General features: G+C 48.2%; 1 protein-coding gene across 8 annotated transcripts; it reads left to right on the forward strand.

Moving 5' to 3' along the window:
- Positions 1-232: 232 nt before the first annotated feature.
- Positions 233-13,298, forward strand: Mpv17 (mitochondrial inner membrane protein MPV17). Of its 8 annotated transcripts, none has more exons than XM_032909002.1 (8): positions 233-1,248; positions 1,683-1,757; positions 9,416-9,531; positions 9,750-9,842; positions 9,933-10,028; positions 10,243-10,275; positions 10,501-10,553; positions 12,931-13,298. In XM_032909002.1, exons 2-8 carry the CDS (start codon positions 1,688-1,690, stop codon positions 12,998-13,000), a joined length of 531 nt encoding a protein of 176 aa, XP_032764893.1. In that variant the 5' UTR covers positions 233-1,248; positions 1,683-1,687; the 3' UTR covers positions 13,001-13,298. The 8 variants fall into 8 exon arrangements, with proteins under 8 accessions (XP_032764893.1, XP_032764892.1, XP_032764896.1 ...); XM_032909001.1 differs by lacking the exon at positions 233-1,248 and adding an exon at positions 1,255-1,349; XM_032909004.1 differs by lacking the exon at positions 233-1,248 and adding an exon at positions 1,290-1,308.
- The last annotated feature ends 736 nt before the right edge of the window (positions 13,299-14,034 follow it).

The following is a 14,034-nucleotide window of genomic DNA, read 5'->3' on the forward strand; positions in this document are numbered from 1 at the left end:
ATATCTCCTCCCCTCCAGAAACGCCTAGGTCAAATTTCTCTGGGGAACTTTTTATATTGCTCTAGTGGGGGTAAAAATCCTCCATGTGTTTCAGAGAAGTGGGATGGATAAAGGATAGTAAGCATTTGCCCTGCCTGAGGTGCTTTCAGACATATTGAGCTCTGTGGGGTAGATACTGTTTTCTGTAATATGTAATGGCGATTGGATTCTGAGAGGTTAAAGCATCTGAATAAGGTACATAACCACCACTGGGGTTTGAATCCATATACCCTTGCTTAAAAACACCTTCCAGTCTTGCACATCAGACTCCTTACTGCATCTACTAGTGAAATTCCGTTAGCACGTTCCATACACAGGAATCTAATTCCCCTGAGTCCTTACTCTCTGTAGTAGATAATAGAATCCATCCTTCATTAATCATACAGGAGTTGAATAAATGAACTGGTAGTAGGCAGAGGGCAGGAAAGTTGACCTTTCTCAACACTTGGGAATGTATACATCCTTACCTACTTCAGGAAGGTATTTTCAGGGAGTTGGGTGTTACAGCTGGAGGGAAACTAAGATTCCTAAACTGGTTTTTAAACAGTTTATGCTTTGTTTAAAATTACCCTAGAAACCTATAAAACAAAGCCCCCATTGAGTCCCCTCTTGTACATCCCTAGACGAGGACCCCTGATTGCTAGCCTGCTAGCCGGGTCATTTTACAAACTCATGACCTAGGCTGAGCAGTCTTGAGAAGACAGCATGGGCACTTTCAGGTTCTGCTATGCCAGTGGCTCACCAGAGAGTTGACTGCTTATTCAAAACTTAAAATGTTGGTATGAAGAAAAAAAATGGAACAAGTCTGAGCTCCGCTCACTTGGGAACTTGGGTACAGTACAGAAACAACGAGTGCAGACACCTGCATTAAAGCAGCATTCAAGTTAAACTGAGAAGGGAATCCAGACCTGGCTACCACCGGGAGTACGGGTTTAGGGGAGGGAGACAGCCGAGTTACAGGGAAGCACAGACTGTATCACACCGAGGCTTGGTGCAGTCCACGATAAGGGGGCTGCCTACTATTAGGTAGCGGGCTGAGCCGCCTTCCTACTGGTATCAGAGGCCCCACCCACCTGCATTCTTCCTGGACTGCTTGAGTCCAAACAACAACCGGGCCCGCAGGCGGACGGAAGAGGCGGTGCTCGATACGGAAGTCCCTGGGCCCGCTACGGTCACGTGAGTGAGGTTCCGCATAGAACTGGCACTCAGGTGAGTGGAGTTTCTTGGCAGTCACTGCCTGGAAGCACTGTGGGCCGAGAGTTCTTACAGGTCATGTGACTTTACAGACCCAAGTCCTTGGTTTATTTCCGGTGTGTAGTTGCACTCCTAAAGGATGCGGATTAGTTGCAGCGGAGTCTGAATTTGGGGACCTATCGTGTTTACTTGGGGGGTGGAACCCAGGCTCTGGATGGAAGCAGAGTTAAGTCTAACCTTATGAGTTTCTGGATTAGGACTGGATGCCTTACTGCTTCTTCTCCAGTTGTATAGTGACCACGAGGCAGGAACGCGGCCCAATAAGCAACTTTTCTGCGGCCTCTGTCATTTGCAGATTTTGGAAGTAGGGCGAGTGAGGATAAGGAAGTGGCAGGCATGTTCTTTACTGTGAGGTGCAGTGGGAGTGACTTCTCCTCTTGGTTTGACAGGAGGCATGGCACTCTGGCGAGCATACCAGAGGGCCCTGGCTGCACATCCGTGGAAAGTCCAGGTTCTGACAGCTGGTGAGTGTCACTCTGGAAACAGAGTATAATTAGAGCAGCTGATTTGAGGAGAAGGAGACCCATATCGGGACACCCATTTCCTCCTGTTTAGCCCCCAGAAGTGTTTCGCTTCTCACTCACTATTATGTCTGTTTTGGAGGGTAAGATGTTTCTAAGAGACACAGGTGGGAGGGAAGGGGGGTAGAGAGATGGCTCAGAGGTTAACAGCACATACTGCTCTGTAGAGGACTCAGCACTATGTCAAGTGGCTCATAGCCAACTGTAGCTCCAGGGGACCTGTCACCTCCAGCCATTTGAGGCACCTGCATTCACTTGCATAAACCAACACACAGACCTCACACAGTTTAAAATGATAACAATAAATCCAAAAGGAGAGAGATACACAGTTTGTCCTGCAAGACTTAAAGTCCTCAAAGAGTTAGGTGATGATTTTTGTTTTGTTTTTCAAGGCAGGGCTTCTCTGTGTAGTCCTGGCTGCTGTGGAACTCAGTCTGTGTGCCAGGATGGCCTTCACTGGATGACTTCCACTTGCCTCTCCCTCCCAGATGCTGGGATTAAAGGGTTGTGCCACCACTGCATAGCCTAAGTAGTCCATTCTTAAGAGCATTGCCCCCAAGAGACTTCATCTTGGGAAGCTAAATGTTTTCCTCTTACACTTTATAGTGTGCTGAGCACATTGTGTACATGCTTGGTAGTGTCCAAAGTTCTGTTAGCTGGAATGAGTCCACATTAAATCACACATCCAACAAGTGCTGATGTAACCTACTCTAGTTTATTTTTGTAAGTATTTTTTTATTGTGAAGTGTACAAACCAGTCATATATTTGAAGTATATTTGAAGTCATATTAAAACAACACTTCTGAATCAGTAATCAGCTTTGGGACTCTGTTAAGTCCCTCTCCTCGGTTAGTATATTCCTCCTTTTTATTTCATTCTTATTTTAAGATAAGAGTCACACTAGCCCAAGCTGACCTGGATTTACTATGTAGCTAGACTGGCCTTGAACTTGCAACAGTCCCGTCTCAGCCTTCTGAATGCTGATATTTCAAGTGTAAGCTGCCAGAGCCGGCTAGGTGACCTCTTTCCTGAGCTTAGCCTACTTCACTGTTTGGCTTTTCTTACCAGCATATTCTCAGCGTACTAACTCTGTCAGTGATGAAATAGCAGCTTCACAGAGTACCTCCAGGTGCCTCCTGTGTCTGTTTCCACCTTCCTTTTGCTGGCTAGCTAGTACAAGGCGACGGGACGAGGGAATATCAGCAGGCCTCTGATCACCAGAGCAGTGCAGTGGGCGAGCAGGTAATAAACAGGCCTTGTCTATGCTTAGAGAAAGAACCCATATTCTAAGGAGGGCTGTGGGCTTCTGAAGGGAAAGAGAGGGGCTAACAGGTAGGTAGAACAGAGGTCCTGTTAGCAGATAGCCATATAGCATTAGAAACTGCATGACTGGCCAGGAGATGGACTCTTACTCCTCTCTGGCCCCTCGATAGCATCCTATGCCCATCCACCTCTTGTCCTCAGCGTGTCCGGCCTGCATGACTCACCTGGCTGAGTGTGCCGTGACTCATGCTGGACTTGTGGCTGTGATGGGAACTGACATGCTGGCCTCTGCCCAGCCTCAGATTCCCTCAGGACCCTGCTGCCAGATAGATGGCCCCCTTGTGGCCATAAGAATGGTGAGCAAAGGACAGTGATGCTTCCCTACCTAAACGATCAGTTGCTAACGAAGGCGGAGTAAGGGCTCCAAGGGGTCTAAGTGCAGAAATATGGCTGCTGGGGTCCCTGGTCCACCCGGGCTGGGGTCCTAGTCCGCCCGTGGAGCTCGGCTCTTTATATGGTCTCATGTGTTCGTCACTCAGGAAGCTGCATCTTCATCTGGTTCTGAAGCAACCTGTAGCCTCACAGCATGTCTTGCAGACTTCCCCTTCTTTACTGACAGGGTGTTTGGACCAAACTACAAATAAAAGGTGGGGGTGGGCTTAGCTCACCTAACCATTTTGGACTGTTGTCAGAGCACAGTGTCTCCAGAAGTCCCATGGGATAGCTCACACTGAGAAACAACAGAGATCTCAGACTTGGAGGTAGAAGGCCAAGATCTAAATCTCAGAGCATAGCACTTAGTAACTGCCTAATTAGTCCACATCAATAAACCTCTTTGAGCCTCAGTTTCCTCATTTAGAACTTAAAAGGTCAGTTACAGGAATTATCTCTGAGAAGAAGCTTTGGAAGTGTCATTTATTTATCTACTCACAACACTAAAGGCTGGGTAAGCACACTCTCTGACACTGGACACTATGCCTACCTTTTTGTGCCTTTTATTTCATTTTACATTATTTATTGTGTTGTGTATACATGTGTGTTATGTGACTATGCAGTCAGTTCTCTCCTGGGACTGACTGGAACTTTTAAAATGTATAATAAACTTGAAGGTTCAAGGAGTTAGCCCTTTGTATCATCATTGGCAACCTGTGTATAGCAAGTGCCTTTGTTTGTTTTTATGTTTCTTTGAGACAGAATTTCTCTGTGTAGCCCTGGCTGTCCTGGACTCATTCTGTAGACCAGGCTCGCCTCAAACTCAGAGATCCTGCTTCTGCCTCCTGAGTGCTGAGATTAAAGGCATGCGTCACCATGCCCAGGTGGTTATTTTCAGTCAGAATCTTGCTGTGTAGCTCAGGCTAGCCTTGAACTCATCAGTCCTTCTACTAAAGCCTTTCAAGTGCCTGGATCATAAGGCTTGCACATACCCAGCTACGGAGAAGTATCTTAGCTTTGGTTTGCCAAAAAACAGGGTCTGAAGCTTCTGTGCAGGCTAGAAAGTCCTCCTTCCCAAGGGTAAAGGAAGAGCAGGTACGAAGGTGTGTTAAACCAGCTGCTTTTCAGACTTCTGTGGCTTCGTACCTTGGAAATAAAAGGCAATTTGAAATGCCCTGTCAGATGAATAGTCATTTCAGAAGAGCCCTCAGTCCACCAGCTTCTGTTCCACCCTGGGAACACTTAACTCCTCTCTGCTACACTTTCACACCTGTGAAGTCCCCAAGGGCATTAACAGTGAGAGCCTGGGTCCGCTGGGCTAGGCCTGAAGGAGGCCTTTCTGTTTCAACTGCAGTAATGACTAGAGCAGGGGACAGGTGAATCCAGACTGGAGTGGTTCGGCGGAAGTGTCTAGTACACCAGCTTTGGAGCCAAGCTAGAGTCACAACCAGGGCAGCCTGGGGAAGGCTGACTGTGAGCTCTGCAGTCTGAGTCAGCCTCATCCCTTCCTCTCTGGAGGGTTCTCCAGACTCCAGTGGGCCCAGAGCCCAGGCCTGGGCCCATCAATGCAGGCCACGAGAGCAGCTAAACTGAACACCGATTTCCCTGAAACCTGAAGTAAGCCACAGGCCTCGGTACTACAGAAAGGGAAACTGAGGCACAAGCAGGGTATGGTGTACACTTAGGCATCGCACAGTCAGTTCTAGAGCTGGTCTTGGAGTCTAGGACACTGCTTCCTTTACTTGGGACACTGTCAACCCAGCGGTCTGGGGCACACTTGGCAGACTGCAGAACTGGCCTTTTTGTCATTTTCTTCTGTGGGACACTTACAGATAGTAATGAGCTGAGCATTCAGACCCATCCCAGGGAATATGCTTCCCCTTCGCCATAAAGTTCCAGCTGCCTCTGGGTCCTAGTTCAAGCTCCTGCCCCAGCCAGGAGGGCCCTCAGTCAGCAGCATTGCTGGTTCCATACCAGGAATATCTGTACCTGCGGACCCCTCCTTAAAGGCACCGCTCCTCTCATTCCGGAGAGCCACTCCCTGCGCATCTGCATTCTCATTGTCCATCAACACCGTATTTGCCTGTGTATAAGTAAGACTCTTTGCACATCAAGTGTAAGAGCAAAGGGACATGGGGAATTTGGCTCTACTCATGCTGTGGAAGAAAGTCAGGGCTTTTCCATTCACAGGCAGGGGATGGTCTCAAATAGCTCAGCCCAGAGCCAAGCATCTCTTTCCCCCACCTCCTGGATCCACGGGGAGTGACGAATGAGAACTGGCACCTACCCAGAGGCATGATGTCATCATACTCAGAACCAATGTCTACTTGCTAGGCTCCATGCCCAGCCTGGATTTTGGGCCCCACTGCCCAACAACCCTCATCCCATTTCACCAGGGCTCTGGCATTATGTGTTTTTGGGCTCCCAGATCCAGCTCTCAAGTCCAGGCATAGAGGAACCAGATCACTATGCTATCCTAGTTAACCAGATCATTTTCTTAAAGTCACCCAGAGGTCAGGTGCTTTGAGTGTTTGAGTTCTAGGCTGGAGAAAATAGGATAAAGAGTTTGAATGTCTGAGTCCTTCCCGTTGAAGACTCACTTGGAATGCAGGCTTTGCTCTTGGCCTGGACCAAAGCCTTTGGCTGTCCTGGACTTACTGCAGGTCGAGTGGCCATAATCTCTTATGAGCAGAAGACTAACTTCCAGGCACTGCCATGTCAGAAATGAACGGACCTGGGCAGACCTACAGAGGCTCTCCTCACCTCATCTCCCTGAAGATGGCCTGTCACCTGGCACTGCCTTGGGCTTGATGGGTGCAGTTTGGGACCTAGACTTTAAGGTTTGGGCTAGGGGATACTCAAACTGTGCTCACATGTGCCAACTCTTCTCCCTCTCCCTGCTCTTACGTGAGGTGTAAAAGAAGTAACAAATGCCATACTGTGGCTGTCTGAGTCTGTACAGACATTCCCACTTCCCCTGAGGAGGGCTGTGGAGCACCCTAAGCAGTCAGCTATGATCGGCGTCTACTGTACAATGGAGGCACCTTAACTAAAGGGATGAATCCTTCCCCGTCCCCCTGTTGTCCAGAAATCAGACAGTCTAAATAAAAGCAAGCACATATGGGCTACTCAAATATAGCATGGGGCTCACCTCTCAAAAACCAACCAACCAACAAAACCCTATAGTAGGGATACCCTTTACTCTCGCGGACACGATAGAGAGGCCTTTTTCAATGACTAAGGGCTTCCAGAGTCGTGGAACTGGTTTTTATTCCAGTTATGCCTTTAGCTTGTATGACTATTGATAAGTTATGAAAAGAGAAAAGATGCACATCTCTATTTCCTAAGAGTTGTCCTGCCTGCTCTCCCTATGGGTAATGAGAAATAGAGGCAGCAGAAACCTGGGCAGTGCGTACACAAGTACTTAAGTACACAGTAAGCTTTTTAACGTGTTTAAACACATACATCTGTGTGCACATATGTGTGTGAGACCAGAAGAGGCCACTGGATCTCCTGAAATGAGCTCGAAATGGTTGTGAGCTGCCGTGCGAGTGCTGGAAACCAACTCTGGGTCTTCTGCAAGAGCTGTAATGCGCATAATCAGTGAGCCCCTTGTCTGTTTGTGTGGCTCCTATGTACTCTTGTTGTTTTGCTTGAGACAGAGTCTCACCGCACAGCTCTGGCTGGCCTTAGGCCTCACAATGTAGACTTCCTTCGAGCTTGAAACAGTCCTGTGTCTCTGCCTCCAATGCTGAGGTTACAAGTGTACCACTGTGCCTGCTCAGGAAACACCTTTGCCACGTGGTCCCTTTGAGACGTCCCTTGGTTTGGAGCCTTGGGTAGCCCCTGGCCTCTGAGCTTGCCCTCTGCCTATCCTCTTACCTTGTTCCCCTGGCTTGAGTTAATCCAAACTCTGCTTCCTACGAGGTCACTTCCTGTCTCCAAGACTCCCTAGTCAGATGGACACGTGGCTACCGACATCTCAGATCTTTTGCAAGGATTCACTGATTCCTTTGTGAACTGTCACCATCTTACCAATGTGGACTGTTGTCCCTTTATCACCCGAGAGCCCGGGCCATTTTCCCCCTTTGTGCGTGGCTGCAGTAGTCCAGGAGAGAGAGCTGAAGAGAGAGAGCCCTGAGCACACAAATGATGGTCACATAGTGGGAGGTGGTGGGGCTGAGGGAAGTGTTAACACACCGGGGCCAGGCAGCACATGTGGGTTCCCTGACATCCTAATACCTGACACATCTCCTCAGGTTGAGCCTTAGAGTTCCTCATGCCTTCCCTCAAGCAAGCTTGTTGTTTGGGGCTGTGAGCTTTTGATTATTTCTGACCACCTTTTAGGGTCTTGGTTAGGTGTAGGGAGTGGAAACCACTATGTCTAAGCTCCTCCTTTGGCCACCCCTCACACCCACGGATCCTGATGATGGTTTGGGGTAGATTCAGGGGAAGAGAGGCAGTACTGGCTGGCTGGGAGGCTGAGGGAGAGGAAAAGCCGCTTGATGGCCAGCTGCCCGGGTCATGTAGGGTTGCCCATTGCCAGCTCTAGCTTCTAGCTTTCCCCAGCTGCCTCCGACTAGATGGCTCTGAGGAAGTGCCGTGGAGAAGGCGTGGGAAGGGCAGAGCTGTGTGCCCAGCCAGCATGGACGTCAGAGCCAGCCCCAGAACAAGGAATAGGGTTAAAGGATGTGTTTGCCCATTGCTAATTGAGGGCACGGGGACAGTGGTAGCTTCGGGGCTGGAGGGGACTCTCATTACTCACTGAGATGGATGGGTGAGCCGGAGATCATGCGGTCATTCCCAAGCGGCCCTGTGACTGTTTGCGAGAGAGCGTCACACCATCATGACAAACTGGAGGCTCTAAATAGTGATGATTCCAATTCTGTCTTGGCTTCTAGGGGTTGGTGTCTGTAGTTAGAGGAGCGGGAAGCAGGTGCAGAGGTCTGAGGGGAAATGGCTCTAAGTCCTGTTGCCAACTCAAGAGAGAATCTGGGCTTGACTTCCTGTGTGTAATAGATGGCCAGGACTTTTCCCTGTGGAGGAGGCTTTTAATATCGAAACATTCTCTCTGGCACCATTTGAGCACATTTTAGAAAGATTTATCTATGCTGCTTTCTACCAATAAAGACCCCAAAAGCCAAAGCAGAAGACACTGTCCAGAGTCTTGCTTTGGGCTGGCAAGAGAGAGAGCATCTCTCATTATCCCGAGCATAATCTGTTGGTATTTCAGAGTCCTCAAAAGGACAGTATCGGGGTTGGGGGTTTAGCTCAGTGGTAGAGCGCTTGCCTAGCAAGCACAAGGCCCTGGGTTCAGTCCTCAGCTCCAAAAAAAAAAAAAAAAAGGACAGTATCTAGGAAGAGTCACATTACCTGCCTCTGTCGTATCAGCTGTCTGTGTGAAATTGTGGGCCTTCGTTTGCATCTCTAGAACAAGAGTTGAAGTGGAATGTTCTAGAAGACCTTTTCCATTCTGGCCTCTAGTTCTCAGCTCATGGAGTTTAGACTTTCATTCTTCTATCTGCATTCAGTCCTAGTTTCCTACAACTTACTTTGTGTTTGTAGATCCTGGTCTGCTCATTCCACTTCCCGTGGTCTCACTATGTGCTGACTGGTCTGGGACTCCCTAAGTAGCCCAGGCTGGCCTCAAACTCATAGCAGTCCTCCTGCCTCTGTCTCCCAAGTGTTAGGATGCCAGACATGCACCACCATACCCTTCATCCCGTGTCTGATAAGACACACGAGAGATGTCACCATCCTTGAGGAGCAGAGGGCTTCAAGGCAGCGAAAAGGGGCTGGTCATTTGCCTGGACAAAGCCCTAGGTAGGACTCAGTGCCAAGCCTCATTTGGTCAGCAGACTTTCCTTTTAGGGTATGTCCTGACATCACCTCTGTACCTTGTACAGGGTCACTGATGGGCCTAGGTGACATTATCTCACAGCAGCTGGTGGAGAGGCGGGGTCTCCAGCAACACCAGACTGGCCGGACCTTGACCATGGCCTCCCTTGGCTGTGGCTTTGTGGTAAGTTCTGCTTGCAGTGGGGCTGCATCGCCTTGGCTGTGGAATTCATTCCCGTGGTTTCCATTGGCCTCTCCCACCTAGGCCTGCCTGTGCCCTTTTTGCTCTTAGAGTCTGCCTTCTTCAGGAGTTGGTTTCTGTTGCCTGAGGGAGAAGCTTTTTATTATAAAAGCTGAGGAGGGTCCATCGTTGTGCCCTGCTGTCCTGTCTCTTACTCCCAGGGCCCTGTGGTCGGAGGCTGGTACAGGGTTTTGGACCACTTAATCCCTGGCACCACCAAGGTGAATGCACTCAAGAAGATGTTGTTAGATCAGGTGAGCAGAGAGACAAGGGCCTGGAGAAGGAGAGCCTGGCTGGGCCGTTGGGTGCTCTCACAAAACTTTCACTTGGCTCCTCTTCCCTAGGGGGGCTTTGCCCCATGTTTCCTTGGCTGCTTTCTCCCACTGGTAGGGGTTCTCAATGGAATGTCAGCCCAGGACAATTGGGCCAAACTGAAGCGGGTGAGTGGATCTCTGGCTAGCAGGTGAGCTGCCCCAGGGTTAGGAGACAGGAAGGAGTGATGTGCCAGGAGCGTCTCGGTCTCAGGAGGAAAGGAGCCTAGGGGGATTGGTCCGGAAGTGTCTTCTTGGAACAGAATCTGTGTGTGATATCCATGCGGGGACATGGCAGCCGCTTGGATATGTAAGTGTTAACTGTTCCTCCCTGTCTTTGCAGGACTACCCCGACGCCCTCATCACCAACTACTATGTAAGAGTTGACCCTTCCACTAGCTGTTCTGTCTCCTTCAGTCCTGAAATGCCCTGAGCTTGGGGCCCTCAACATAGGAATCCTCTGTTAGGGTCACTTCCTCATTCCCCACGAGGAGTAACCCTTCAGCCTTTTCTTACATAGATAGTGACATGGGGCCAGGCAGGACAGGGGTCTGGGTATCAGGGAGGGGCACCTACTGACCGTCCCACTTTCTTCTTGTAGCTCTGGCCTGCTGTGCAGTTAGCCAACTTCTACCTGGTCCCCCTGCATTACAGGTAGGACAGATCCCTTCCTCACCCTTGAAGGAAGATCTGTGTATCTCAGTTGGAAACAAAGTGGTAGCCGTCCCAACCTTGACCTACTTTAGGACTTCAACTAGTAACACTTCGTCCTTGTCAGGCCCCCTCAGAGTCTCAGGAGCTACATTCAGAACCTTTGAGCCTTTATGGAGGCCATCTTAGAGTGTCCCAGGCTGACCTGCTAGCTCCCTCGGGAGGCTTCTGCTCCCGCAAACCTTGTTTCTGTCCCACCCGAGTGCCATGTTTGGTGCCTCACCTGCAGGAACAGTGCCTGACTGTGGTCCATTGGCAGCCTACGTTAGCCATGAAGGTAGACTCAAGGCTAAGTAGGAACCTTATCTGGTTAGCTCACTGTGGAGGATTATTTTTGTCCTGGTAATAAAGCTTGTTGCTGAACAGCAATTAAAAAAAAAACTGGAAAGTTCTGGAGAGATGGTTCAGTGATTAAGAGATCTCTCTGCTCTTTCAGAGATCGAGATTAGATTCCCAGCACCTACATGGTGCCTCCCAACCATATGTAACTCCATTTCTGGGGTCCTACATCCTATTCTGGCTTCCATGTGTTCTGTATACACATACACGTAGGCAAAAAACCCATAAAAGTGAAATAAAATAAGTAAATCTAAAATAAAGATTTTAAGAGTGGCATTCCAAGGGGCTGGGAAAATGCTCACAAGGGAGGGGTCCTGAGAGCACAAATATGAAGATTTCATGTGGTTGACAGTTACACAAGTGGCTTAGCTAAAAAGAATGCAGCTGTCTGAGCTAATCCTAAACACAGGAGTCTTTGGTAGCACTCGCAAACTAAAGCAAGGTCAGCCACATCAAGCCTTTCATCCCAGTACTCAGAAGGCAGAGGCAGGCGGATCTCTGTTACTTTGATACCAGCCTGGTCTATATAGTGAATTCCAGGATGGCTGGAGCTCCATAGAGAGACCCCGCCTTCAAACAATCAAACAACTAAAGCAAGATTGGGAGTTCAGGTCCCTCCTAGACACATTCGCTCCTGCCTCAAAAAAACTGTTATTTATTTGTATGTGAATATCTAGCCTTCATAAGTTTATGTGCACTTCATGTATGCTGGTGCCCATGGAGTCAGAGGAGGGCGTCAGATCCCTTGGAATTGAATTCACAAACAGTTGTGAGCCACCTTGTAGGTGCTGGGAACCAAACCCGGGTCCTCTGCAAGAGCAACCAGTGCTGTAGATTTCTCCAGCCGTTGAAAAACAAACAAAAAAAACATTTTAATTCAAAATATATTTAAATAGATAACATGAATTAAAAATAAAAACAAAATGTAAGTTTTTATTATTGGTTTTTTTTTTAAGATTTAAATTTTTCTGGGCGGCCTATGCCTTTAGTCCCAGCACTCAGAAGTAAAGATAGTTGGATCTCTATGAGTTTGAGGCTAGCCTGATCTACAGAGCAAGTTTCCAGGCTAGCCAAGGCTATAGAGCGAGACCTTGTCTCAAATCAAACAAGTTTTTGTTTTTTTTTAATGTGTATGGCTCTCTGCATGTGTGAGTAGGGGCACAGACACCAAAAGATGACATGGGATTCCCTGGAACTGCAGTTACAGAGCATTGTGATCTGCCACACAGGGGTGTTGGGAACCAGGCTGGGATCTTCTGAAAAGACCAGGCGTGAGGGTGCACACTTTTTACCATAACATCAGAGAGTCAAAGGTGGGAGGATCAGGAGTTCAAGAGTTCAAGACTGTCTTTGGTGACATAGTGACCACAAGAGGTCTCTCTCTTTATGTATTATGTATGTATGTATGTATGTATGCATATTAATTTTATATATACACATATAAATGAGGATATATATATATATATATATATATATATATATATATATGGATGACAGAGGCAGGGCATTATTTTTAGAATTGAAATCTTGGCTGATAGAAGGTATACAGATATATTTGGAAAGGTCTAGATAGACGAGTCATTTGTTGACTGAGCTGCCGGTGGACCGGTGATATGACTCAGTGGCTAAGAGCCCTTGCTGCCAGACCTGATGCCCCGAGTCCATTCCTTGGAACCCACATGGAGGAAGGAGAGAACCAGCTCCCTAGAGCCGTCCCCTGACTTACATGTGACACGTGCACACAGAGACAAGTTAATAAGTAAAGGGAGTGAGCTGTGGAGGTCATTTAAGCTCTGAGGCCTTCGCCTGACAGGAACTCGGAGATAGAGCAGGGCTGGACTGGTTGTCTTCTGGTCTGAACCTACAGTCCCTCCTCAGGGCTCAGAGGAAGGCAGCCCAAACCTGGAACTTCCCAAGACCTTCCCATTGCTCTCCCTAGCCTGCCCCTTCTCTTCTTCACAGTGGCATTCCTGTCCCTTAGGTTGGCTGTTGTCCAGTGCGTTGCTATTGTCTGGAACTCCTACCTGTCCTGGAAGGCACATCAGCTCTAAGCCTGCCCTGTTCCGTGGTTCGCACCTTGCACTGCTGTACCGTGGCCCTCTAATGCTTGGACAGCTTCTTCCAACTGAGCACAACAGGACTGGAGAGGTGGCTCAGCCGTTAAGAGCATGGACTGACTGCTCTACAGGACACCTAAGTTTGGTTCCAAACACCCACATCGGGTGGCTCACACCTCCGTGTCTCAAGCTTCAGGAGATCTGATGTCCTCTTCTGGCCTCTGAAGCACCTGCACTCACATGTACATATCAACACAGACACATTCGTAATTAAGCACACAATGAAATCTTTACAAGGAGGGAGTGTGTCAGTTTCCGTGATTCGAGGTTGCTGATCAGAATAGGGCGACCACTCTAAAAACGTAACTGCTTTTGAAATCACTAAGACCTTTATATTATTGCTGTCACTCTGGCGCTTAACTGATGGGGACACACTAGAAGAATTGTGTCCTGAGCTAGAGAAATGGCTCAGAGGTTAAGAGCATTGACTGCTCTTCCAGAGGTCCTGAGTTCAATTCCCAGCAGCCACACAGTGTTTCACAACCATCTGTAATGGGATCTGATGACCTCTTCTGGTGTCTCTGAAGACAGCTACAGTGTATTCATATACATAAATAAATCTTTAAAAAAAAAAACAGAATTGTGTCCTTTAGCAATTTTGTCACTGTGTACACATAATAGTATATACTTAAACAGATGGTAACAGTTGCTTAACATGGCTTCTCAGTCAGCCTGACATGCTGTACTGTTTTACAGGGGGCTTTTTTTTTTCATATGTAGAACATTTTAAAATCATAAATATAGCAAATTCATGAATCAGTAACTATTGTTTATCACTAAGGTGTATGTACCATACATAGTTGTACAAGCTATACTTCCATATTATTGCCAGTGTGTTTCCACCAGCATCATCACAGACACGTGAAAAAATGCACCAAACTAAGACATAACTAATGCTGCTGTGTGGGCGGGATATTTCAGCTCCGCTGTGATTATATGAAGCCACCATTGTGTGTGCTGCCATCACT

This window comes from Rattus rattus, chromosome 7 (assembly GCF_011064425.1).
Source record: "Rattus rattus isolate New Zealand chromosome 7, Rrattus_CSIRO_v1, whole genome shotgun sequence".
Taxonomy (NCBI): Eukaryota; Metazoa; Chordata; class Mammalia; order Rodentia; family Muridae; genus Rattus; species Rattus rattus.